Source organism: Phalacrocorax aristotelis, chromosome 2, assembly GCF_949628215.1.
Source record: "Phalacrocorax aristotelis chromosome 2, bGulAri2.1, whole genome shotgun sequence".
Classification (NCBI taxonomy): domain Eukaryota; kingdom Metazoa; phylum Chordata; class Aves; order Suliformes; family Phalacrocoracidae; genus Phalacrocorax; species Phalacrocorax aristotelis.
In genome coordinates, this window is record NC_134277.1 from 91,572,322 (window position 1) to 91,598,222 (window position 25,901).

At 39.1% G+C, this 25,901-nt stretch overlaps 1 protein-coding gene across 1 annotated transcript; it reads left to right on the top strand.

Moving 5' to 3' along the window:
• The first annotated feature begins 445 nt into the window (after window positions 1–445).
• Window positions 446–23,919, top strand: SPMIP7 (sperm microtubule inner protein 7). Its single transcript, XM_075085763.1, is given in 13 exon segments — window positions 446–667; window positions 670–772; window positions 775–804; window positions 807–953; window positions 4,229–4,311; window positions 6,285–6,352; window positions 6,980–7,094; window positions 7,096–7,122; window positions 7,571–7,638; window positions 8,667–8,708; window positions 9,327–9,434; window positions 20,109–20,216; window positions 23,769–23,919. Coding segments are annotated over 13 exon segments (1,272 nt in total).
• Window positions 23,920–25,901: the final 1,982 nt, after the last annotated feature.

Here is a 25,901-nt window from a genome sequence, read left to right on the forward strand (position 1 = left end):
ACAGAATAGCCTATTTTAAAATACTTCAATTAAAACACCATACAATTCTTACTAAGATTGAAAACTTCTTAGTTCTGCCTCTACTAGATGAATAAGTAATTGGTAGTGCCATTTCACATCACTATGTGTATCCACTTGAAGGATCAGATTAGTGTGATATACATGAACCATGTTTCAACCCAGGAGATGTTTCATTGTGAGATGGTTTCCATCATTACCAAGCACAAAAAAGCTCTCTGCTCAATCGATGGCTCTGGTTTTTTTGTAAGAAGAGATTTATTGTCTCTTTTCAGGAAGGAATTCACTACTTTGGTTTCTAGGTACTGATCTTCTGGAGGATGACCTCTAGTTTTACCATGGTTTGTTGGCTAGGACTTCAGAAACGGAGAAACAGGAGCAAGTGGAGACTTTTAAGTTTAGTGCTGCATAAGGACAATAGAAGAGAATGACCATGGTTTCCCATGGAGCTGGAAGGCAGGCAAGTGCCTTTAAAAGATCCACCTTGTCAGCTGAACCAGTTCACAAGATGGATCACCAAGAGTATCAAAGTCTGTTAAAGACGTGCATGCCTGTTGTGAGAGGTCCTGAGGACAGACATGGCTTTGCCAGCTTTGAAGAGAAAACCAGTAATTCCTTCCCTAAATTCAATCCATTCATCTCTCCAGCAGAGAGCCAAATTATACTTTAATCCCACACCGGGATGGTATGCCTTTAGTGGATCCCTGCTCAAGTTTTGTGAGTCTAGCAGCAGATGCTGACCTGCAGCCCAGTGTTGAAGAGCTGTTGAGTGCCTGGTGAACTACAGTGGAAATCTCACTAGCGGGTCCCCATCACAGGAGAGAGAAGCCAGCCTGCCCACATGAGGCAGATGGTCCTCCTGCAAGAAACCAGCCAGGACAGAAAGTGGAACTCCAGGGCTGTGTCAGCTGCTTCTGTCAGGGCATGACTCAGAGGTAAATCAAACTACTCTTTTTATTTCTTAATCACCAAAGAAATTGGTGATGCTTAACAAATAAATACAGTTAGTTTCTGAACTCCATCCCCCAAAGTCCTGAACGAACAACCTTATAAAATATATTCCCCCTGGATATTTGAACAGAATATAACAACTGCAGTAGAGTATTGGCATGATTCATTGCCCCTGCTGTAGCAAAGAGGTACCAGTCAGCAAATTCTAGCGATAAAAGAATCTTTGATGGTAAATAATATCTTTAAAAATCTTTTTAGGTAAATTGCAAAGTTATATACAATAGTCCTAATGAGCACCTGTTTTAATGTAAACCAAAACAACAAATCACTCCAGAGTCAAGAAATCCCCTGGATATTTCTGTGTCTTTTAGTATTTCCTGACAAGTTGCAGTGCAGTGCATTAAAGACCCATTCCAGTGTCCAAATGATTGGAGAACAGAAGTTCTTTAGGACTGCCGTCACATGTTGGTCAAAGCACATCTTGCCCTTTTACTTTATATCACTGTGTTACATATAAAGTTGGGTCTTATCATTTCATATTGATTACAGCATCAAATGGATATTCACTCTTTTTAAAGTAAAGCAAAATTGGGTTGGTGGTTAATATTCACAATTTTCTAATGAAAACTCTGGAAAGCAGAAATATGTCCCCAGGCCTTCTAGAGGCGGACATAATTAGCAGTAAGAAATATGGCTGAATTTTTATAAAGATTAAGCCAGTTTCAATGATTTCCATAGAGAAATGCTCATTACAGCTAGAACAAAGTTTTCTGAGAACTCAGACAACTTGCTCATAGGTGGGGGAGGGATTTCTTAGAACATGGTAAAGAAATGTAAATAAGCTCCTTGTTCCATTTTACTCTACAGAGATAACACTCTCACTTCGAGGTTAGATATACTTTATCCATGTTATTGTCACCATAAAGTCTCTACATGCTATAAATTCAGGCAGTGTTTGTAGTTCCTTGTTTCTGTCTTCAAATTTTGCTTCTTAAATCACTTTACGCTTACTGCAGTCATATAACAGAACCCAAAAGAACCCCAAAAACCACAAAGGATTAAAAAATTTTTTTCTTGCTCATCCCATATAATTTTCACTCTTATTTCCCAGTGACTGTGTTCTCCACTTATATATGAAATTAGATCTCAGACACCAATCAGAACTGATCTGCTGGGTTTTTTTAAAAGCCTCTGGAAAAGTGAAAAGGAAAGAAGTGCACAGTTTTTGAATGACAGTGAGGTGCATTGAAGACTATGAGACTGCTGGTTTTGTGAAACTTCTGCATGTCTTTATGTGGTGACATAAGAAATCTCACTTTTTCCTTTAAAAACAAAACAAGATGTTCTGACTTTCCTGGTTTCTGGGAAACAGCTTACAAATGTGAATGAGCACGTCTTCAGTTTCTGACTCAGAATCTAAACCAGAAATTCCCCAAATTTATATCCATCATTGAATCCTGCTTTGTCAGATTAGGAGATTAAAGTAATAAATTGAAACTGACAGTGTCATTAAGCTTGTCATTAGTTAAAAGGGACAAAGCCAAGACACTGAGTTCCCAACCTGGACAAAACCAGATCATGCCATTTTCAATCCAGTGAACCGAGCAAATCATTAGGGGCATTGAAACCTCCTGAAAGTTGACTTAAAGAAGTATTGCCATTTTTTATGCTACATCTTTCCACTGAAAGCAGACAGAGAAATAAATGTTAGAAGATTAATTATCCCAGCAATAGACCAGTAGTATCAAGGTGGCACATTACAGTATACAGTGCAAAAGCAGAGATCTCTAGAAATGCATCTGTACAATTGTCAAAGCAAGTGTGAAATGATATACATGTTTTCCTAAGGATTTTGTAGCTGACATGAGTGTTTTACACATACAACACAAGGAATGACAGTTGTAATCTTTAGCTCTTTAATTAATGAACAGAGGAGGACTATTTTTATGGAACTGCTAGAACATATGGATGGATATATTTGAGCCATCTGCCTCTTTACTGCAGAGGGCACTAGTACATGCAAACATATTAAGTAATTACAACATTTGACATAAAACTTAATGGAAGCATTCCCATACGAGTACAAGTTGTATATTTACAGACAGCATTTAAATGCACACATGAAGCAATGAAGATGCAGCCACCATCTTTACTGCAAGCACAGTACCTGTTTAAGAGACACTTTCCAAAAGAATTGTTTTAATTGGAGAGTGATTCAGTTTGAAAGCTCTTCACAGTGCAAGGATCCACAAATTCTGTCAAGCTTTTCAAAAGCAGCAGCTTAAAAGTTACAGCACACTGTGCAAAAAGCTCTTTTAAAAAACAGGTCATATTATTTCAGTATCTACATCTAGTATTATGATACTAAACTTAGTCTCTTACCAAAAGCTGTGATTTTCTTTTAAACTTTGTCAGAGTGATTAGTTCTGCAAGGACTAATTTTACATTCTGCACAGTGGTTCTCAACTTTTAGACTTCGAACTATTTTCTCTGAAGTTTCCCTAAAATTTCTACAAATAACTAGAAAAAGTAACTCTATTATGAATTAGCTTAAATTTGCTACATAAAGGTCTTCATATACATTGGAATTGGAAGTCTGGGGAGAGGAAAGACAAAAATGAGTGTTCCTTTTGAGGGAGCTGAAACTCAGGCATTATAACAGCTTTCTATTTGGCAGCAGCTCACTTGGTTATCAGCATGTGTGTACTGGCTCACCAATCAGTACATATGTGCCTCTATTGTAACTGCAGGATATGGCCTCTTGGTTGGTAAGGACCTGGTCAGGGACAGCTCATATTACTGGAATATGAAGTTGGGAGGATAAAGGAGAAAGAGAAATATCTTTAGGAAATCCATCATCTACTGCTCACGGAATAGCTAGTTTATTGCTTTCAGCGTTAGCAAAGATTATGTAACTGTAGAAATGCAGTATGCAATTACTAGTTCAGGATGCATTAACAAGCTTTTATTATTATGTTTGCTAATTTGGATACTTTCCTTTATACAGTTAGTACCATATACGACCATATGTGAAGTAGGCCAAACCATAGCAATGTATGTTGTGATATTATTTATCACTTACTTTCATCTTCCATGCAATTTAATGTATTTTTGTGGGAGTTTGTAATTCAGAGTGGTAACAGGTAACTGAACATTGGTGCATTGATTTTTATAGGAAGCCATGAGTTGTTTTCATCCAGTTCAAAACAATAAGGATTGCTGCAAATTGATTAACACAATGGGAAGACCTTTCTTTCAGGTTGGAGAACTCCAGTGAAAGTTGCTTCTGCTCTACCTGACCAAAACCATATTTTTGCATTTTTTATAGATCCCAATCTCAAGGCAAGTGTCTGGTGCTCTTCTTGTAATGATAGAAAACATACTCAAATAATTTTGTTTCTAGTCTGCTTTTCATTTAACATATTTATGGCAGTGATTACAGTAGTGTAGTGAAATCAGACTTCTTCATTTCTTAATCTAATTATATTGAAATAAAAGCTATATTTCAGGTAGCTGTATGTTAGCATGACTAGATTTTAATGCTGGCCATCACTTCAATGATTTTTAGTTTTTGTACAGTTACTCTGGTTAAGGCATTTAGACTGTAATGTGAGACTGATCCTACCAATGTCAGTTTTGTGTAACTTGAGACCAAGTTAGAGCAAAACTATCAGAATATACAAAAGATACCAAAACTTCATACACGGTATAAATTCTCATATATTTAATACTTGGACACTGCTTTATTTGGTGCACATCACAAACAAGTAAGTAAATCAAAATACCTCAATGTTTCCATAGTGCAAGTCTAATTAAGTCTTTCCCATACTGAAAATGTAATGGCATCCTTCAACCTTCCACACTGATGAGACTATCATAGTCCATTAAGTGTTGCACATGCTTAAGTAGTGAATAGAATAGAATAGAATAGAATAGAATAGAATAGAATAGAATAGAATAGAATAGAATAGTTCGGTTCAGAGACGTCCAATGATCGCCTAGTCCAGCTGTCTGACCACTTCAAGGCTGACCAAAAGTTAAAGCATGTTGTTAAGGGCATTGTCCAAATGCCTCTTAAACACTGACAGGCTTGGGGCATTGATCACCTCTCTAGGCAGCCTGTCCCAGTGTTTGACCACCCTCTCACTAAAGAAATGCTTCCTGATGTCCAGGCTGAACCTCCCCTGGCACAGCTGTGAACCATTCCCATGTGTCCTATCACTGGATACCAGGGAGAAGAGATCAGCACCTCCCCCTCCACTTCCCCTCCTCAGGAAGCTGCGGAGGGCAAAGAGGTCGTCCCTCAGCCTCCTTTTCTCCAAGCTAGGCAAGCCCTAAGCCCTCAGCCACACCTTATAGGATATTCCTTCCAGCCCTTTCACCACCTTTGTTGCCCTCCTCTGGGTGCATTCAAGGCCCTTCACATCCTTCTTAAATGGTGGGGCCCAGAGCTGCACACAGTGCTCAAGGTGAGGCCACACCAACACTGAATACAGGGGGATGGGCACCTCTTTTTACCGGCCGGTTATACAGTGTTTGATGCGCCCCAGGATGCGGTTTGCCCTCCTGGCTGCCAGGGCACACTGCTCACTCATATTGAGCCTGAGGTCAACCAGCACCCCCAGATCCCTTTCTGCAGGGCTGCTCTCCAGCCACTCCTCTCCCAATTTATTCTTGTGTGCGGCATCACTCCATCCTAGGTGCAGGATCTGGCATTTGGACTTGTGAAATTTCGTCCCACTAATCATCACCCAATTCTCCAATCTATCCAGATCCGTCTGCAAGGCATCTTGTCCCGCAGGAGTCAACAGCACCTCCCAGTTTGGTATCATCATCAAACTTGCTAATGGTACATTCAACTCCTGCATGTTGATCGTTGATAAATACATTGAACAGGACTGGCCCTAGCATTGAACCCTGAGGAACACAATTTGTAGCAATGAACATCATACAAATACATCAGGCATATGTGAAGGACTGCAAAGAGCATTTGCTATGCCATTTTATAAATAATATAACAAATAGAAAGCTACATACCTGAGGAGTAGAGAGGCAAGAATATTCTAGTAGTTTTTAAACTTGTATTCACGATAATAAATTTTCCTTCCTGAGTAAAACTCCTCAGAAACAGACCCATTGTTGATCTCCAGAGCTGGCTGGTGAAGTATGTGTAATTGCATGTTTCACAGTCTGATGCAAAAGAAGATAGTAAACTAGGAAAATGCAGATACATACAGTTCACACTCTAAACAAGCAACCATAGTGTCATTTATGTTGATAGCATTGCTTTCTGCCATGTATTTGATTCCTCTTAGGAATCAAGTGGTCCTTCTGCAAGGTGGAGAGAAGCAGCAAGGGACTACTACAGGTCAAATACTCAAAAGTGAGACACCATTTCTTTTAAAACCAGTTTTTGCTTGTGCTTTGCTTCATTTTTTAATCTTTTTGCTACAATGCACCTTTAGATAGCAGGACATAAAGACTGCAAACACACAGAACTTCTGGTGTCTTAACAGCATTTAGCATAGGATTCATCTCATGAACTTTAGCTATCTAAAAGCTCGCATCCAGTCTGGCCTTTCATCTCCACTTCCTCTATAAGCAGTGAAGAGAAACTGGAGTTTCCAAAAGGGCATTCTGTACATCTCTCTTCAATGCCTGTCACAGGCATGATATGACTGGTATCTAATATCTATTTATGTCTCATCTCACTTAACTAATTATTCAAATGTAGACAAAATAAAATACATCATCACCGTAAACTCGAAAGGCAAACTACCTCTTCCAATTAGCGAGTGAGAAAGTTTTAAAGAAGATAAGCCTGTGAAACTGTTCCCCGACAAGCAACACATAATTCCAGGCTTTTAATTTCCCTTTAAACTAGGATTATACACCTTTATAATTTTCTGCATCCTTCTTTGTCACGTAATTCCTTATTACCTAGCTACAAATGTCATTCACTAATGATTATATAGGAACATTTTTCTTGGCTTTTTTATTGTTGATTTAGAGCTGCTGAAGAAATTCCTTGGGATAATACATTACCTTCCAAAATCCAGCCTCCAGAATCAACAATGGAGGTGTTGGCTGATCCTGTTTCCCAGTGTTTCACAAAAAGGAGGTACTTTCTATCTTGAATCTGAAATAAGCCAAGTCAGTGAACAATTTCTTGCCAGCTGGTTTTAGGTTTTGCTAATAAAATGTAGCCTAAACTGTGTAGGTCATACACATAAATGCACAGCAATGCTTTCAAATGAAAACAGTCCCAAGTGAGCATTTAAGGGCATCAGCACACTCTAGCAATTGCCTCAAATGATTTCATATTTTTTCCCTTCAGCTCCCCTGTAAATTGGTACAGAAGATATGCACGTGCAGTAACAAAAGAGAGGCTAAGGATATCGATGAAAAAATTGTTTGATAGGAATGATGCGGTAGCATAACAAATCTCACATTTAGTTTTCTTGTGATTATTAACTGTAATAATTATTTTTGCTCAACTAAAATTCAGTCCTGCAATTGTTCTGATTGCTGCATGAAAATCTATTAAGTCAAATTAATTAGGTAATGTTGCCTTACAGGAAGAATCTAATAATGATTTTAGGTTGTTGGAGGCTTCTGGGACAGATTTCAAACAAGATCTTTTACCTCTCCACAGAGACCTGTTGATCTGTAAGTTGCATTTTTTGTGAATATTGGGGTCCTCTGAACACTTCCTTTATGAAGTTGCATACAGATAGTTATTTCAGAAGACTAAATTCAGCAGCATTCTATAACTAGAGTAGTTAAGATTCAATCAATAACTATATGAACAGTATACTCTAACATGCTTCCCCTGTGAGAGAGTTAAATATAAAAAGCAGAACAGAAGAAATCTGTAGAGTGAATGATTGTCATGACTATACATCTGATGTTTTCATTGAGACACAACATTTATGAAAACACTGTGGTAATCGTACACATGTACAAACTCAAGTTTTTATCTGCTGTCTGTAGAATCCAAAACAACCTCAGAGTGGAGCATTGTAGATGAGTCCAGTAACAGGAGGTTCAGAATGGCACAGATAAGAGCCAAGTAGAGATGGGGAAGGAAAAGTTGGTCAAAGCAAGACAGGAAAGCTAGAACTTGCCTCCTTTCCAAGCCATGATCCAGGAGGTTTGCTCGGGCAAACTCAATGTTTGTGAGTACACAAAATACGACAGGTGTGCTACTGGGCACAGTCAGGCATACAATGGGAGAGGCAGGTACCTCTGCAGGGTGGAAGTGAGATAGAAAACACTATCATTATAGTTTTTAAACACTGCTCTTTCAAAAGAAGAGAGACGTGGCCAGTGAGAGCAGCTTGCAGGGACAGACCAAGAGAGAAGTTCAGACCTGATGTTACATTTTTGTGTGTTCTCAAGAACTGAATGAGAGCAGTGTTACAGTAGAGAAGCAGTTCATTTTTAAAGAAAATTCGCTTATACTATCCTAGGAAACTGACTAAAAGACAAGATTCTGCCTGCTGATTTGGGTCCTTTAGTATAAATGCCAATCTAATAATTGACCACATTCTTTTACCAAATGCAAATGAGAATTGCATCATTCCAAGAGCAAAACTTTGACTTGTCACTGCCTGTCTTTTAAGACCTCATAAATATTGCATCATAATATTCTGTGTGGTGAAAAAAAGGTTATTGATCTCATTTGTCTTTAACAGCCTAAGCCGAAGCTCTTGAACCTGTCATATCCCTTTGTATATGTAAGCACAATATCCTTGGGTTGTTTCTATTTTCTACATTAAGCCAAAGCAATCCATCTCTCTTTTTCTGAAGCAAGAGTTGTAGATGGCCTATGTTATCTAATCTTAACATGTTTTCTGGTGCCAAGGGACAGTGTGTGCTGAGTCTCCTCTGCTTGAGGGTAACTAAAGCAGACTGTGCTCTTCCTAGAAAGGTTAGACTAGATGATCCCTGAGGTCCCTTCCAACCTGTGATTCGGTGATTCTGTGAACTTCAGCCTTTTACCTGTAAACTAGAAATCAGGATCCATTATGTCCTCTTTGGAAGAATATCCCAATCTGGTTATGGGTATAGCCAAAGGACAAGAGATGACACATTTATATCTTATTTCCATTTTTCCCTCCTTTCTGCACATATGTACTAGACCTGACATTTGTTATGTGTTGCAAGTTCAGCAGATGATTCTTTTCATCTTGGGACATGCCAAGCACACAGGGCAGTTCATCTCCATGGTTTTTTTTGTGGACCGTTTTAATAAATAACTAGAATTTTGGAGCATGCAATATATGGTTCAGCTGCCTTCACCAGCTGTCTTATGAATAATGTACAGATCTTTGACTTCCTTTCTATTCAGACAGTGGCAGTGCTGGTGCAGTAAATTTTGAAGACGTTGACAATGCCGATGTAGACTTAATCCCACTTAACCATGTGCGAACTTCAAAGCCTCGCTACACAAGCACTGCATAGTATGTTTCCCTTATTAGCATGATTTCGACACTGCCTCTTGAGTTCTTGTTACTTGGGAAAGGGGAAAACAGTTAAAGATCTGGTCTTGGACCAAAAGAACAAATAAAACTAGGGAGGAACTCTCCTAATTCTTTTTAATAACTTGAATGAGGTCTGTTAACACAGGAAGGACAGTGGGCTTTCAGATTCAAGGTTGAACTTGAAGAGTCCTTTTTAGTAACTGAGTCACTAGTAAATGGCCTACAGTAGTAACTGCCTGCAGTTGTCAGTGTAGGTCTGTATAAATCTAAGGGTCCATTCAGCCTAGATACAGAAAATTAGTCAAGGAAGTTGATAGAAAACGAGCAGAGAGATGTCTGTTGCGATGATGGTATAAGAGATTTTACTGATCTACTTGTGTTATGGTAAGCTTAAAGGCAACCTGTTTTGCTAAGTATGAATTTGTCATAGAACATTAAGGCCCGATTCTTTATTTTATCACATTAGTGTTATAGTTTCAGGGAAATTATGCTCGTAACACCATGCATCATGCTTTTCAACCAGAAATGTTAATTAGTTGGTTATTTTTTACATCCAGGGGTTGCTCTGTGGCCCAAGTGACGCTGCCATCCATCTAGTACAGAATGGTCATAACAGACTGACAATAACTGATCTTCGGACCAAAAGCTACCCTTACTGTGCCCATCCTAGGGAGCAAAAGCTGCCTGTGGTAACGCCAGGGCAGTGTACTCTCTTGGTGTAATGAACTCATCACAATCAGCAGACTCTGACCTAGGCTGGGATGGCAACCAGAGTATACTCTGCCTCCTGCTGTTAACCTTGCTAGCCTAATTGCACAACCAAGTTTTAAGAACTCTGCAGGCACCTTGCCCTTTTCCTCAATTGAGAAAGGCTGCATGTGAAGCTAGTCTGAGCATGCCTGCTAGATCATACCCCAAAACACCGGACTCATGGTTTTTAATGATGCTGAGACTACCTAATGCAGGCATTGCTGTAAATGCCCAGCAGCAGAAAATAGATTTGTGTTATATTCACAGCTCAAGTGGGGAAGACATGGAAGAGAAGGTTCTGAGCTTAGCACACACCAGGAATTTCTGCTGATGCCATTCTAAATAAGAGTCCTTATTTAAAAAAAACCTATGTTTATTTTCAAACTATGACATACTTTCATACTTCAAATGCTTCCTGTTCCTTAGTATTAATAACTGGTCTGTTGGGTGGACATGCATGTGCCATTCTTTGATGGGTAATGTGACTTGAGTATTGCCTTGTTAAAAATGTGTGATCTTTAACTTAAGCCACTAGATGGCCTTTGAGTTTGGAAAAGCTCTCTGAATGTCGTTAGGAACACCTCCTGACTTTTAGCTAGATCACAAACTTTGACATGCAAAGGTTTTCACTTTGAGCCTATCCTAAAGTTCTCATTAGTAGCTTGAGCTGGTATTAAGCATTTATTTGCAAACTTTCAAGAAAGTAAAACGGTAGAAGTAGCAACATAATGGTAAGAACTAAAAATGGTAAAACAAAAGAAGAAAGAGACTGTTCTGTTTACTTAATCAGATTTTCTCTTTGCATAGGCCTTTTCTTTTTGTCCTTTCAATGGTCTTGCACAGTCCACGTTTGTGAGGAAACTACAAGGGGAATACTTTGTTGGGGGAAGCAGAATGAGAGAAACTGTAAAAATATTTCCCTCTCTGTTCTGAAGAAAAGGCATAATTCTGGGCATTACTCATATACGCAGAGTATGTGCTAAACATTCCTAGGTGCTGGGAGCTGCCTTGGAAGCAGCTGGAATTTCTGAGATTCACCTTAAGTCTGTTCATTTCTGTTTCTTACATCAATTTCAGGGAGAATGCATATTCTTTTGTAATGCATCACATGCTGACACGCTGTGAGAAATAGCACAGCATTGTCCACACAGCCTTGCTCACTACTGCAATAGGTTCACAGGCAAAATAAGGTGCTAAACATTCTTCGATGGTCAAATTTGACCCATATTACTGCAACCAAACCTATTAATGTCAAGCTTTTATGTGCATAATGTACCATTCTGATTGTTCTATCTCACCTCCTGCACAAGTCATCTGATTTCTCACAGCCTTCATCTAACTTGTAACTTCTGCTTGAATTAGAACATAAAATAGTATAAAATGATTATTGAGAAATGTGCTTTAAAAATACAGCACACATAGCATACAACATCATGCTGAACAGATATTTCTGAGCTTGAAGGGAAGTTAGCAAAGCTTTAACCCTTAGTTCTGCCATGTCATACTGCTGTTGCTGTAGAGCTTTGAAGAAAAGAAGCTGTGTACACTGTGCTGCAAACAGACAGACATACTGCCTGGAACTATTTGCAGAATCTGGTGTCATGGTGGATTTATAAGTTTGAGCAACAGATTCTGTATTTCCTTCTCCGGTATTCTCCATGTGGTTTTTAGTGAGTGAGGCCATGGTTTTCATTGATTTCTGGCAACCAGTAGACCAAGGTCTCTGAGACCTATCGGATTCTGACATCTCAAAGCTGTGTAAAACTCAATTCCACCTGAAAAATTCTATGAAGTTCTTCATAAGGTATATTTATTCTCTATGATTGTAAGACATCAAGATTTCTATGATTTTAAGCAGAAGAAAGAAGAAAGTCAGGAAGGAGACACAAGAGGGATCCCTATAATTTCTTTTTTGCATTGTGTGTTTGCCAGTAGTTCTGGAAAGGTGTGTACAGGCATTAAGGCTACTAGACTCCTACCAAAATTGTTGAGAAGTTCGATATCTGCTTTGGATTTAGAAGCCTAAATATGCTTTGTAAGTCTGTAAAATATCTGTAGATAGTCACTTTCACTCTTTCATGGGCTAGCAGTTGCACTTCCTGCCTCTAGCACTTGGGCAACAGCATCGGCACTCAGGCATTACTCCAGAGTGAGACATTGTTATTCCCCAGACCATGCAAGAAAGTGGTTGCCATTCAAATTATTAGCAAAGCTGAAACTAGCTAAGAGTCATCTGTCATGTAATTCTGCAGAGACAAACAGGAAGAGTGGTGAACCTGGGCATGTTTTCTATGTTACCCTTGTGCCCACCCTCTCTTCCTTTTGGCAGAACAGGAAACCGTCTTCTGTTTTTGTTCTTTTTTCTTAAGGAATTAGAAAAAAGATAACAGTCATGACTTAAGCTGCAGCTGAGCCTAAAAACCCCTAGTATAAGATCAGGGTTGTGAAAAGCTGCTGTGCATATACCCAGCTCTCCAACTAATAACTCTGAATTGCAGTTTGGAAGTTTTACAGATGGGAATCCAGGTGCAGTGAGATTAAGTAGTTTGCCAAATCCCATTGGGAATCTGTAGCACTGTTAGGAATAAAACTTCATGTATCCTGAGCTCCAACCTGTGCCTTTTTTTTTACCAAACTCTGAGCTTTAAGCTATTGAACGGTGCTTTGCTGAAACTTGGTTTTAAAAAATAATAATTAGCAGAAAGTGATGGCCATAGTTCTTAAAAGTTAGGCTGAGACACAAGTGAAGACTTGGGAATCTAAGTAATTTTTTATCCATTTTTTCTCTGTGGTTCAGAGTTGGAATAGCTGTGGGAGCCTTCGCCACATGTGAAAAGCCACGTCATAAGTGTTGTGACTCATCTAGAAGTGCTAAATTTATGAATCTGAACTTCTTAGTTGAAACTATGTTCATGATCTGGTGGCAGTCTAGGATGATCAGTGGGCATTTCCCAAAGGGAGCTATGGAAGCACTTTTCTCAGGTCAGATTTTTATCTTCACACTTGACCAAAGACCCTGAATGGCAATTCAGTTCCTCTCATTCTCTTCCAGGCTTTCATTAAAGCTGGTCTTGGGGGAAAAGGACCAATTACATCATCTCTTGAGGTCTGTTCCAGCCCTGGAATGTAGCATCATTCTTAATATCCATGGTTCGTGTACGCACTCCTGAACCTGCTCTAGGATGAACTTGTTCCTCTCTTTCAGCCTTGGTTATGTTGCAATGTATGCCTAAAAACTGGAAACTTATATAATTTCCTTGCCAAGGGCAACATACAAATCTTTAAAAAAAAAGACCCAGTCAAAAAATTAGGAAGTTGTTGTGAAAGAGCACTCTGGAAATTTCTCTCTAATGCAGTCCTTTTTCACCAACAGATCTCCAAAATCTTTTATAGAATTTACCATGATCTTGTTTTACAGCTCAGTGCTCCATCAAGTGGACTACATTGTCAGAGCACAGGAGTTGTAGGCTTGAATCTCATCTTTTGTGCTACTAACTAGCGAGGTTCCAAACTGAATGCTTTGGTGTTTTTTTGTATTTTCATTGTATGTTGGTTGTGTAATTTTTTTAGGTGTACTGAACAGCAATTGTCCAGTGGATCAAGTGGCTTTTGTTGTATTTTTAATGTTACTGATTTTTGTGCATAGTTTCTTTTTGTGTTTTTTTTTTTCCCCTACTTTCTCTACTTGTCTGCCTACTTTAAACTCTCTTCTTCCATTTGCTTTCTTTTCTTTCAAACCCAGGAAGTTTAAATTCCATTGGAATCAATGAGTTAAAGGTAGCTGCTTAACAAGATTTCTTGAACAGGGGTAGAACTGAGTAGCTGTTCATATATTTTGTGGAACTGAGACCTCTCCAATTTGTTTTAAAAGACTTTGGAGTCTGAATTGGTTATGTCTGTTTTCCTTTGTTATTTTTAGTTTGATTCTTACTGATTTGATTATTGTTTATTTGCTTAGACTATTTATTTATTTATGGAAGATGAATACTGCATTTGATTTTATATATTGTGTACCTAACCATATACTAGGTAGGGAAGCAACTGAGAGCTAAGGAGTATGTTTTGTGCAGCCAGCCAGGCTTTCAAAAATAGCTCATCAACCACACAAGAAAACCAGAATTCTGAAAGAGCTCGCATTCTGGGTGCACATTGATTGCTAGGCTCCTGTGAAATTCTGGCCGCAAACACCACAATGAAACTTTTAGGTGCTGAGCACTTCTAAAAATCTGATCTCCTGGGTGTAACTGCTGCTTCAACCCAAATATGTATCAGGGAAGAGGAGAATGGTCTGAATTCTGAGGAAACACTGTATTTTCAGCTCTTTGCCTTTGGGCAAGTTAGACAGGGGAGGAAACTTCACAGCACAGCTACAGTGACTTCCAGGAAGGCTCAGACTGCTAAATTCTCTGGGTGCTTTTGAGAGGCTCCATGTTATTAATAAGTGAAAATAAGTAATGACCCAATTCATTCTTTCTTGTTATTAACAACTACTTTGAAAAAAAAATTTTTCTTATTCAGAAGTGCATTTTGAACCTAATAATTTTGAAAACCATACAGAAAGTGGTTTTACTGCATTATATGGATTGCCCACATAATCATATGTTGTCCTCTTTTTCTTAAACATCTGTATAGGTATGTAATTTTGTATAATTCTTTTCCACCCCTAGTCACGAGCTTTTTCCTTTGTTGACCTCTTCCCCAATCATCTGCTGAAGCAAGGTTATGCTCTATGTGGTATTTTAGTTCTGCAGGTGTTTTAAGGGTCAATGGAAAAAAGCCTCCCACGCCTGTGATGGGGATTTCCTCTGTAGCATTCATGGGCAGGGCTCTGGTAAATGCTCAGTCTGACAGACACAAATAACTCCCCTCCTTGCATTGTTAGAACTCCCTTACACCCTCAGTGAGTTAGCAGTACTTCGTGTAGTAATAGTGTAGCACACTTAGTGCATTCCAGCCTACACAGCAACGGTTCATAGCAATCAGGTGTTACATCTGCCTTGTGCTTTCCTCTTTTGTGTGTCTTTTGTATTATAGCACAGCAACTTCCTGATTTCTCACCGTGGTACTTACTGCAACCTACCTCTTGAAATTTGACAAAAGGAGTTAGGACAGAGATTATGTTTTCTTGTTCCACATTAAAAGCCTCTGCCTCCAGAATTAAGTAAAAATCTGGCAGTCATTAGCATTTTAAAACTTGCTACTCAAAATTCATCAGCTTTCGTAATACTCGGTAGAGGGCAGTGCTAACACAATACTTATCCATTCTAACAAAGCATTACTTAGCAGGACTTTGGAAGCATCAACGAGTTAATTGCCGTAACACTGGTAAAGTAGATGATAGTATTAGTTCTTGAAAGATGAAGATTGAGGAGCCTGAAGTGACTTGTCCAATGCCACAGTTGTCTGTGTCAGAGAGAGGACAGAATCTGACCAAAATCCTTTTCTGGAAGCAGTTGATTGAAATGGGAACTTAATACATACAGTTTCAAGTGTTTCAAGTCCTGCAGTTCTTGCACAAAGCTATTCTCTGAAAGTACCCTTTATTCTTGGTTTCTCAAGCACATTGGGCAAAATGGTACTACCACATCAGTGTATCTGTAGTGACTTCAGTCATATTTCTTCAGTGTAGCTGGCTTCCAACTGACTGTGTGCATGCATCCCTTATCATTTCAAGTTACCACAGAAACCTCACAGGCCACAATTAGCTGGTGACAGGACCCTATGCACCCTGCATAGTCATTTTCATGGGCTCCCTGAGAGATTTCCCACAATGTATCTTTCTTCAGAAACTGACAGCTCGTCCACCATGTATGCCTTTTTAGTGATTTTCCAGTTTGAGTCATTTGGGGGGGTGAGGGTGGGGGATGCTGAAATATCCTACTTTGACATTTTCCAAATGAGATTTTATTGCCAGCTTGAAATGCTTTCATGTTTCTGAAAAATATTACACCCTACTAAAAAAGGAGGTTGAAAAAGTTGAAAGCAGAATAAAACTGTTTGAAATTGTAGACACAAAATGTTCCAGTTCAACACAATTCAAAATATTTCTGAGGAATTAACCTTTTTGGTGGTTTTATCCTTTTAGAAGCCCCAAATCCATTTGTAAATACCCATTCCCTATCCGGCTTTGATGACTTAGGGAGAAGGGTACGAAATGCAACCCCGAATGCTCTGTTCAAAAATCCTGTGGGTCCCATTCTTCGCTCTGCATGGAGCACCTTGTTTTGACTTCACAAGTTCTCTCAGGTATATTCTTTCCCAACACAAGAGACTGTATGCATTGAGTTTGCTGATGTAGGATCACAGCTGAGGCATTTTTACCACAGGTTATTATGCTTGGCAAATAGGATCATGGAGTAAAAGAAGGGCCACAAACGTGTGACATGTCAGCCTTCCCAGAAGGGAATTTGAGGTGGAAGCCAGCTGCAAGTCTTATTCACTGTGAGTGAGACCTGAGAAGCCTGCTTTATAATTGCAGTAACAGAAGAGCTAGTTAATGGCTTAACTAGCTGGTGATTTAGTGCTATGAGAGTTATACAACAGTGTTTCTAAGAAAGAGTAAGATGTTAGGAACTCTTTGCTCCTAAGTGCAAGATAAGAATCTACCAGATTGCTTTCACTAGACAAAACTTTTGTACAAAAAACTTGGATATCTCAGTTGCTCAGGCTGAAGTGCTAGATCCAGTGTTTTCAAGAACTACAAATCATTTGGGGGTATCTTGATTTTTCTCCCATAAAAACAGCTGACATGAATTTGCGTGGCAAACCTGGACATCCAATGAGACACCCCGGAGACTCCCAAAAGCATCAATTCCAGCTGCTGCTTCAGAACAGTATGGGTCTCCTGTGGGTCCTGTGCTATAGGGGGTTATCTCAGATACCTTAAGGCATCTCAGATATTCCAAAATGCCAGTATGAGTGGCCAACTAAATTAAGTCCACACTGTTTTTCCTGAACACTACCGGGAAATAAAAATCTTCAAAGACATCCCGAGATGGACATACGAAACAGAGGCACACCAAAGCAGAGACACTCAGAATCACTACATTCCACTTGAAAAATCTTAGAGCTTTCACAGATTCAGCTGTCACACTGTATGTTTCTTATTGTTGGGACTGAGACCTGCTAGCATGATAACAAGGAAGTGTAGGAACGAGAGAGATGTCATGGTTACAGAAAAAAGGCTTGATGACGACAGCATAACCACAGAGGAGTTCTGTATGTTGCCCAGTGGTGGCCTAGCACTTAAATGTTTTCTTTGGCAACAGCAATCTAGTTTAGCAGCTCATTAGAAAATACACACAAGAGCTAGACAGCATGATCCAAAAACAAAAAACCAAAGGGGTATTTTTTTAACCTCAGTTTCTTCTGCTTTATCACATACATAACCGCAGCACATTTTTGCATCTTCTTTGCAGGTTCCCAGGAGAACAGCTGCTTTACTGTAGTATAAGGTTTCTTACTATCCTGGTACTTTAGCTTCTTTCTTCCCATCTCTCTTCTCCTTCCGAGCTACAATCTTCTCACATGTTATGAATACACCAACTTCTGCCAGTCCTTTCTAACAGACAGTCTAGGAGAAATCTTCATCTTGGGTCATCTCTTAGGCTTGATTTTTGGATAATGTGCGACCATTTGTGATGCTTTTCTCTTTTCTTCTAGTTTTGCAAGTTTTAAAGGTCAGAAGATTTTATCAATCAGACGCCTCACAGTGCATAATGTATTTTAATATCTCCACAGTTTTATAGTTATTATGTGAGTTAACTCTGAATAGGCTTATAAAATGTTGCAAGTTAATATGGGGCTTCTCATTGAGATCGCCTTCTCTTCTCTGTAACACCCATACAATTTCAAGAAAGTCAACAGAATTTCTCTATTACATGTGAGAGATGTATCTTGGTATGTACCACATCATTGGGGTAATAAAATTCTGTTTGTAGTCTGACTGATTCCTTCAAAGTGATATCACATTTTCAGTTTTGGCTGAATGCACACACTTATACTCACACCCACCCAATGTCCATTGTGTCCCTCAGTGGGATCCCTGCATCCGCAGATGAAATTTTCTACACAGGGTTACTTCATCTGCACATAGCCTGACAACTGTCTACTTTGATCTGAAAAAGGAAATTTGTCTGCAAGCCATTTTGTCCAGTTCTGAAAATACGTTCCACTGTTGTATAATATGTTCAGGCCTACATGTTACCCCTGCGTGGCTGCTATCAAGACAGAGAGCAGATCTGTTACTTGCTCAGCCTACTACTTGGTGATTCCTGATAGGTAATAGCTTCCCAAGTGCTACAAAACTTGGTGTACTGATTCTACAAAGCCATCTTCTCTGGAGGGTCATGTTCTGGCGCATAGCCCAGGGAATAAAGCAGTGTATGAATATATGGGTAAGTACAAGGCTCTTCGAAAATAAGACAAAGAACTAGATGGTCTTTCTGCTAACTGTGGGTACAAAGACTACAACTTACACTGCCAGTGCTCCTGTGGCAAGTAGAGTTCAACCACAGTCCTTTGTTATAACTGTAGTAGGTAGGTACAGCATTTTGTCGTTACCTCTGCTATTCTGGTGAGGAATTTCAGAGCCAAGTTTCCTAGTACACAAGTCAAAGAATTTTCTGATAAACCATATGATATGTCCAGTTTTGCATCCTGTGCTGAACTTAGTTGCTGAGAAGTAGCTGACCAGCTGTACTGAAACTAATAACTCTATGCACTTCATAATTAAAGGAACTGTTTACAGGGGAACCAAAAAATACTCAGAGATTATTTTAAAGGAGGCACTGTTATCATTCATGTGATCTGAGGACCCACAAAGGATTAATACAGGCAAGGTTTACAATCCCAAGTATTTAGTGGAATCAGTGGATGAACCAGCTTGTCGTGAGCTCTTACCCCCATGTGTATGAGCGTTCTGGATGGATGGATAATTCAGCAGTGTCCTATGTTGTGCTGTTAATGCAGAACAGTACTGATGATACTCTCTGAATAACTTCGTGCTGCAAAAAAGCTGTCATATTGGGCATTTAGATTGTTTTATTTTTAATCTTCATGGATTGTCTCTCTGAATTCATATTAGTACCTTTTTTTTTTCTTTAATTTTGTCCATCTGCTTCATCTTGCAGCAATTGCTATCAAAATTTTCTGTTGTGCTACGTCAGATATGTAGAATACTTTCCTCCATCCCTTTAAGGAACTTTCTTTTTGACTTTCACATGAAAACTTAGCATCAGAATTAATAAAAGGCTTTAGTTTTCTAAGATGTGGCTGTACCCAAGCTAGGATTTCAGTTGATGTATCTAAGCAGTGTTAATAATATAATATATATATGTAAATACATTATTAATAAATTCTAGGGGAAATTTAGACAACTTTAGAATCATTTAGGAAATTATTTATGGTTTAGACCATGAGAAATCACACCTGTTGGCCTAAAGCGTGCTACCAAAGTTCCATGTTTGAAGCTGGAACCTAAGTACGAGCTAAATCTGTGTCACATTTTTAAAGAATATTTCATTGCTTTTTGTGCTTTTTGCAAACCCCATTTGTTCTTTGAGATTAAATGTTGCTCGTAATCATGAATATCACACAGATATTCAACGTAAACAACTGGAAAAAAAAAGTCACTAAATAACTCAGTTTTGCTATGTCTAACCAAAGATTTTGGGTCAGATCATCAGCTAGATCATCATGAAGTTGTTTCGCTGATCTTAAAGAAGCTATGCCAGTTCATACATTCCAAGGAGTACTCATTATATTAGGAAGAGTTTTTACCCCATCCATCTTTGATAAACACTAGCTATTTTAGAACTGATCTGTAAGTCATATTTCAAGCCTATAGTCATGTAATTTACTCTTTCTCCACCCTGCACCCTCCCCTTTAACTTTTTCCTTTAGCATTCCAAATATCCCTGGATGAACTGGCAAGGTTCATTGGTCAGCAACCCACCCAGCAAATTCTAATCTTCCATCAACAAGCCCATCAATAATTGCATGAATGCATGGGTAGGTATGAGGTATACTTCTCAGCTTGTTCAGAAAGATTACAGGGAAAATCCTCATTGCATTTATTTAGTTAAAGAAAATTAAATGTTAAGCATGACATTATGTTGGCTAAAAAAAAACAGAACAGTTGGGGTTGGATCCCACCACATTGTTGTCATGCCATTCTGAAAGACTTTTGAGGTTTTAGAATTTTTCTGGAATGTCATAAGGTATGTATTGGGAAGGTACCTTAACACTGAGGTAAATCATGACTTCTAAATGTGGGTTATTTGGACACTGAGAAATTTTTTCTTCAGCTACCGTTGTGAAGCCATGGCTTAAGTGACTGGTTTTTTTGGTTGATTGATCTGTGTGTGTTTTGAAAGAGGCCCATGAATGTCAAAGTTAAAAATTCCCAAAAGAAAAATGCATGGTGGTGTATTTTCAAAGTGATGTTGGCAGACTTATGAAATGGGTATTTGCTATATAAAAATAGTTGTTAAAAATGGGTGGGTTTACTCAGAAGGCAGTGAAAGGCAAAATCATGCCATGACCCAATCCGATGCAGCCCAGGATGCTGTGACTATGAAATCATCATAGCCCCACATCACTGTTGTGGCTGTCTCATGAAGTGAGTTAATAATCTATTCTGTCTTGCTCTTCCCTACAAGGCTTGTTAAAACTATGGTCCAGTATAAATATTTAGGTGTCTAACTCCTGTTGGTTTCAAAAGAGCCAGACACCTCAGAAGAGCCGAAAAACTGTTTTCCTTTTGTTGGCACAAAGAGCTTCTGACACTGGCAAAGGACGAACCTAGCCTTTCTCCCAGTAGCATCACAGTAGCTTAATTACTGCTTGCTTCCTCTCTCTCCTTTATGATTTTGTACTTTTAAGTTCTGATTTTTTTATCCATAATGATCTAGGACATGGTGACAGTATCCCAAGTTTCCATGTTTTCCTGAGAAATTTATCTTGCACTAAACTGTTTAATTGGTCTTAGAATTCTGTTCACAACACATCACACTTCTCCAGCACTGCCAGTGAAAAGTATCCAGAAAAGGCTTGAGGGGCCTTAGGGATCTGCCTGGCTTTTAAAGGATTCACCTTGTCAAGTGTTTCATCGTTGTGCAAAATGCACTGACTTCCATTTCTGCTGCCTTCCTTCCGTTCACCTCTGCTCTTTATCTCTTGTGGTTATACTTAGAAAATAGGCAGTCACCTGTAGTCACAGTTTGCTGTTGACAGGGGACGAAAATACGCAACAGAGTCCTGAATCTCTATAGGCTAATAGAGCTGAACTCAGAGCAGCCTGGTGCAAGACTAACTTGCCCGTAAATGTCACAGACAAATAAAAAGGCAAATGCATCTTAGCAAAGAGAATTGATAGACTTCAGACAGATACCCGATTTCAAGAGCAAAAGGACAGGCGCCACTGTGATCTAAGAAAGGAAAACGCATCTGTTACTTCCTTTTACTTTCTACAGGTGTTACTCTGGATATAGTTCGTAGTGGATGAATTTTCTTAGTTTTTAGTGGATAGCAAGAACGGCGTTCTCATCCTGTGCTAATGGAGACTTCCCAGAACCCAGACGGAATCCCCTGACTGTTTTGAAGAAGGGTGTGTAGGAAGCAGATAGCAAGCATAATCATACCCAGACGTTGTAGACCAGGTTTTACCACTCTTTTTCTGAGCTGAGTGGTACATTCCCCTGAGGGTAGAACTGCTGGTAGCAAAATTGTAACAGTCCTGTTTTACTTTCTTTGGGGCTACTTGTGGAGTAAGAGTTCACTGACTTGAGATGGAGGATCCTAGCCCTCTGTGAAACTGCTGTGTAAAACTATGGGCAATGCTGGGAATCTCCCCCCTAACATTAGTTAGTGATGTCCGTAAAAGAGAGATGTATAACATTTGATTCCTTCCCTTTGTAAAATAAATGATGAAAGTCCCACTGCATTCAGCAGTCAGAGGCCAAGCTAGACTGTAGTGGAGAGGTGAAAAGAAGAGGTTATTCCTGGAATTTGGGGTCAGACTACCCCAATTCACCTCCACATGCTTTTCATGTAGGGCATGATCTCATTCTTACTGTTTTTAAAATGGTGACCCCTTTTTTCCTCCCTTTGATCATTCTCAAGCCATGACTGTAATAATTTCTCAGAAAGTAGCAAGTGATTGCATGTGGTAGATGTTTTTATAGCTGCTTTATTTGACATGTGTACAATATATGGTCAGTCTCTTGAAGACAATTATGGGTATCAGAGGGAATCTCTTGTCTACTGCTAACATGGTCTAATAAATGTTCCTGTCAAAAGTATCAGCAGTATCAGATAGACCAGGCAGCATGCAACCACTTCTGCACTGTATTACTATCGCATGGAGCTTCCACAGTATGTGGTGCAAAATCCTTTATACCTCTTTTAGGCATTCTGAATGCACCAGGATTGTATAGGATATAGAACAGAAGAAATATGGTTTCTTCATCCTTGAATATGGATAGTATTTTTATATGTCAAGCTTTATTGATGTATTTTATTTGTATTTTTATTTCCAGGTAATCCCAAGGTGAAGTCAGAGAAATTAGGTTTCAAAGTCCTTTAGTGCAATTAAATATTGGTGGCATTGTTCAGCTTTTGCATAGGAAGAAATTTTTTATGTGCTGTTTTGTGTTTTAATGAACGGTCCATTGCTACCCAGAAAACACAAATCCATTTGCACCACAAGTTGTATGGAAATATGTTTGCCTTAATATAAAGTAGTGCTGGATTTAGTCTGATTTTAGAGAGGCGGATTGCACCTTTTCAGCAAGTTGCTTGGGAAATTTCAAAAGGAATCTTTAGGTCAGAAGAAAGTATTTTTTGCGGGGGAGAGTGAGTGAACATAAGACTCTGTGGTCAGTTCTGTGTCAGCCCTGCTTTTGCTTAGGTGATTTGTGGCAGAGGGGCTACACCAACTGAGGTTGTATACATAAGATTATTTATAGTGCCTCTTCCTGTAAATGATCAGAAGAATATCAGAAGGCTAGCATAAGTTGTTCCCTCCAAGACAGCCCCCAGCATATCTTCTAATCCCCGTCCCAGTATTCTGTTCTACGAGGATTGGGCATCTAAAGCAGGTGCCAGCAAAGTGTTTTTTCTAGGCTTGAAAGCCAAACCTCCAGCATCGCCAGAGTTAACCCTCCAGGCACCACAGGGTCTTATGTGCTTGAATGCATTCAGCACACTCACGGCAGTTCTCCACAGTGTGCAGGTTAGTTGTGGAGCAACCATGAGTGTCCAGGAAAGGCTGAGAAGAGGCAAGAGGCAGAACATAACCTTTCTTACAGCTGCTGTAGGGATCTGTCTTTCAGCATGTTTGTTATATCCAGAAAGATGTAAAACTCTTAGGAAGATTTGCCTCCATTGTTCTTAAGGGGGCTGATTTTAATAGTATGGAATATTGCAAATTATTAATATTCTCTGAGGCCAGTGGGCATAACTGTTTATGAAGAATGCAGTGAGAGGGGAAAAAACGGAATGTTTGGAAATATGAGAACATGTTTTAAAAGTCTTCTTTTCTCTGTCTTTTTGTGATTGCACATACATTGCAAAACACGGAAGCTTGTCTCAGTATAATCACCAGGGACCTTTTTCTCAAATGGTCACTCCAGTTAGTCATCAGAAGTCTTCAACAGGAGAGAATGAGAAACCATTACGGTTTAGAAAGTGTCAATCCTTTTTACCTGCATAACTGAGAGCCTCAGTGTCTGACAGTGAGGAGGAAGGAAATGTGTGAAGATGTGTGGATACTTTAAATACGGAACAAAAATAAAATAACATAGAAGTGGATGTTTGTGGTAGTCCTTATTACATTATTCTCATATTTATGACTTACTAGCGTTGACAGTTAAAACCATATTAAAAACGAGATGTTGTAAGTCAAAGGCTTGAAACTAGCTCTCTCTACTGGGTTGCCTTGTCAACTAAGGTAGAAAACGATGCTGTAGCTGTTCTATCCATTGACATAAACATTTTATGTGTATATATATACACACACACACGGAGACACACATATGTAAGTGTATTATTAACTAAGAAATTATTACAGAGCAACAGCCCTTCTCACCAGCTGTCCTAAGCATGCCTTGCAAAGATGGTTAAATGTCACAGAGTGAGAGTTTAATCTTTGCCTCTGCTTGCTCTGTGTGTAGTAGTGAATAAAAGGAGTCAGGTTATGTTCTCTGGTCTGGAGGCTAATTAAGACTTTGTGTCTTGCATCCATGCTTAAATTATTTTATGCTTAAACTGAAAACAGTTAGGGAAGATGGAGGGCCAGTACTTAAGCCTTTGTCTCACAACTGTTTTATTTCCTGGTGTTGGTATAGACATCACGATGAAGTTGCATCCCTGAGAAAGAGAAAACCAAATGTGAATTTGTAGTTCAGGGAGTTCTACTGCGCTCCAGGGGCCAAAACAGTCCAAATAGTTTATTCTAATTTGGACAGCCTGGCACCTTGCTCAGGAGTTTCTGTCCTGAGGTCTCTGCTGAGTTCTATTGCCCAAATCATGTACATTGCTGCTCTGTTACCTCTCCTGCTTGCTTTTCTGCAGTAGGCTTTTGAGGTACATATGTGGGTAACAGATTCATAAGGAATAGCTTTTCCATATCCAGATAAGAGCTTTCTGTGAAGGATTATAAAATGCACCAATGGCAAAAGGCCTTTTCAAGAGCAGACTGAAGACTCATTGGAAATACTGAAAGGTAGGGAATATAAACCACAGAGCCAGAAGACAGCAAATCGACAGAAAAAAGTAACATCCCTCAACAAAGGGGTTAGGTCCTCAGCAACAATAATGGGAACTGAGCATCCCAGTCCTTGATGCTGCTGTGCAAATCTCAGTCTTACAGGATATACAAGCCCCTAGGGAATGTGAGATGGTAAGCACTGACACTAAGATATACCATTTCTCCTAGTAAGACTGTAAGAGATTGTTTATCCTAAAGTGGAGCAGAAATATTCCAGTTCTTGAAATGTCTCACCTAACAGAAACTGTATTACTTTCAGCTCTATGTTATCACGCACAAAACACCAACACCTGATTTTTTAAAACAGGTGCTCTCATCTAATCAGTTTTGCTGTATGCATTAAATTAGAACTTAGGGGTACATGTGCAAAATTATAGCCTATGTACAGGTACAGGAAGGATGCAACCTGCCTTTGCCTTTTGTGCTTGTCCATTTGGGAGCTGCACATGTATACAAGTCAGTGAATAGTTTAGATGGAAACAGTCTCTTGCAAATTTGGCTTATTATGCCCCATTGAATTATTATGTACCATATAAAAATGTTTGCAAATGTGTTGCTGGTTACAAAGGCTATGTTGTTATATGCTTGAGAAGGATTCCAATTAAATCTTTCAGACCCCCAACTCTGCAGTGCAGAGTGAGTGATCTGACTTTGGGTAAGAAAGCAGGAACTCTTTGTGCAGTGCAATGCAGCATCACGGGCTATACCTTCAACAGAAACTTAAATTCCATTCAAACTAGCAGAGGAAAACTGATTACATTTTCAACTAGCAGTGGGCTGAAAACATTGACTGCAAATACAGATGCCATCGCTTGAGTAAGTTCAGATTGGATACTTTATGTATAAAAACATTTTACACGTGGCATAATTAAAGCACAATAATCTAAGGAGATGGGAGCTATATTTAAAATGGGGCAGGTTCTCAG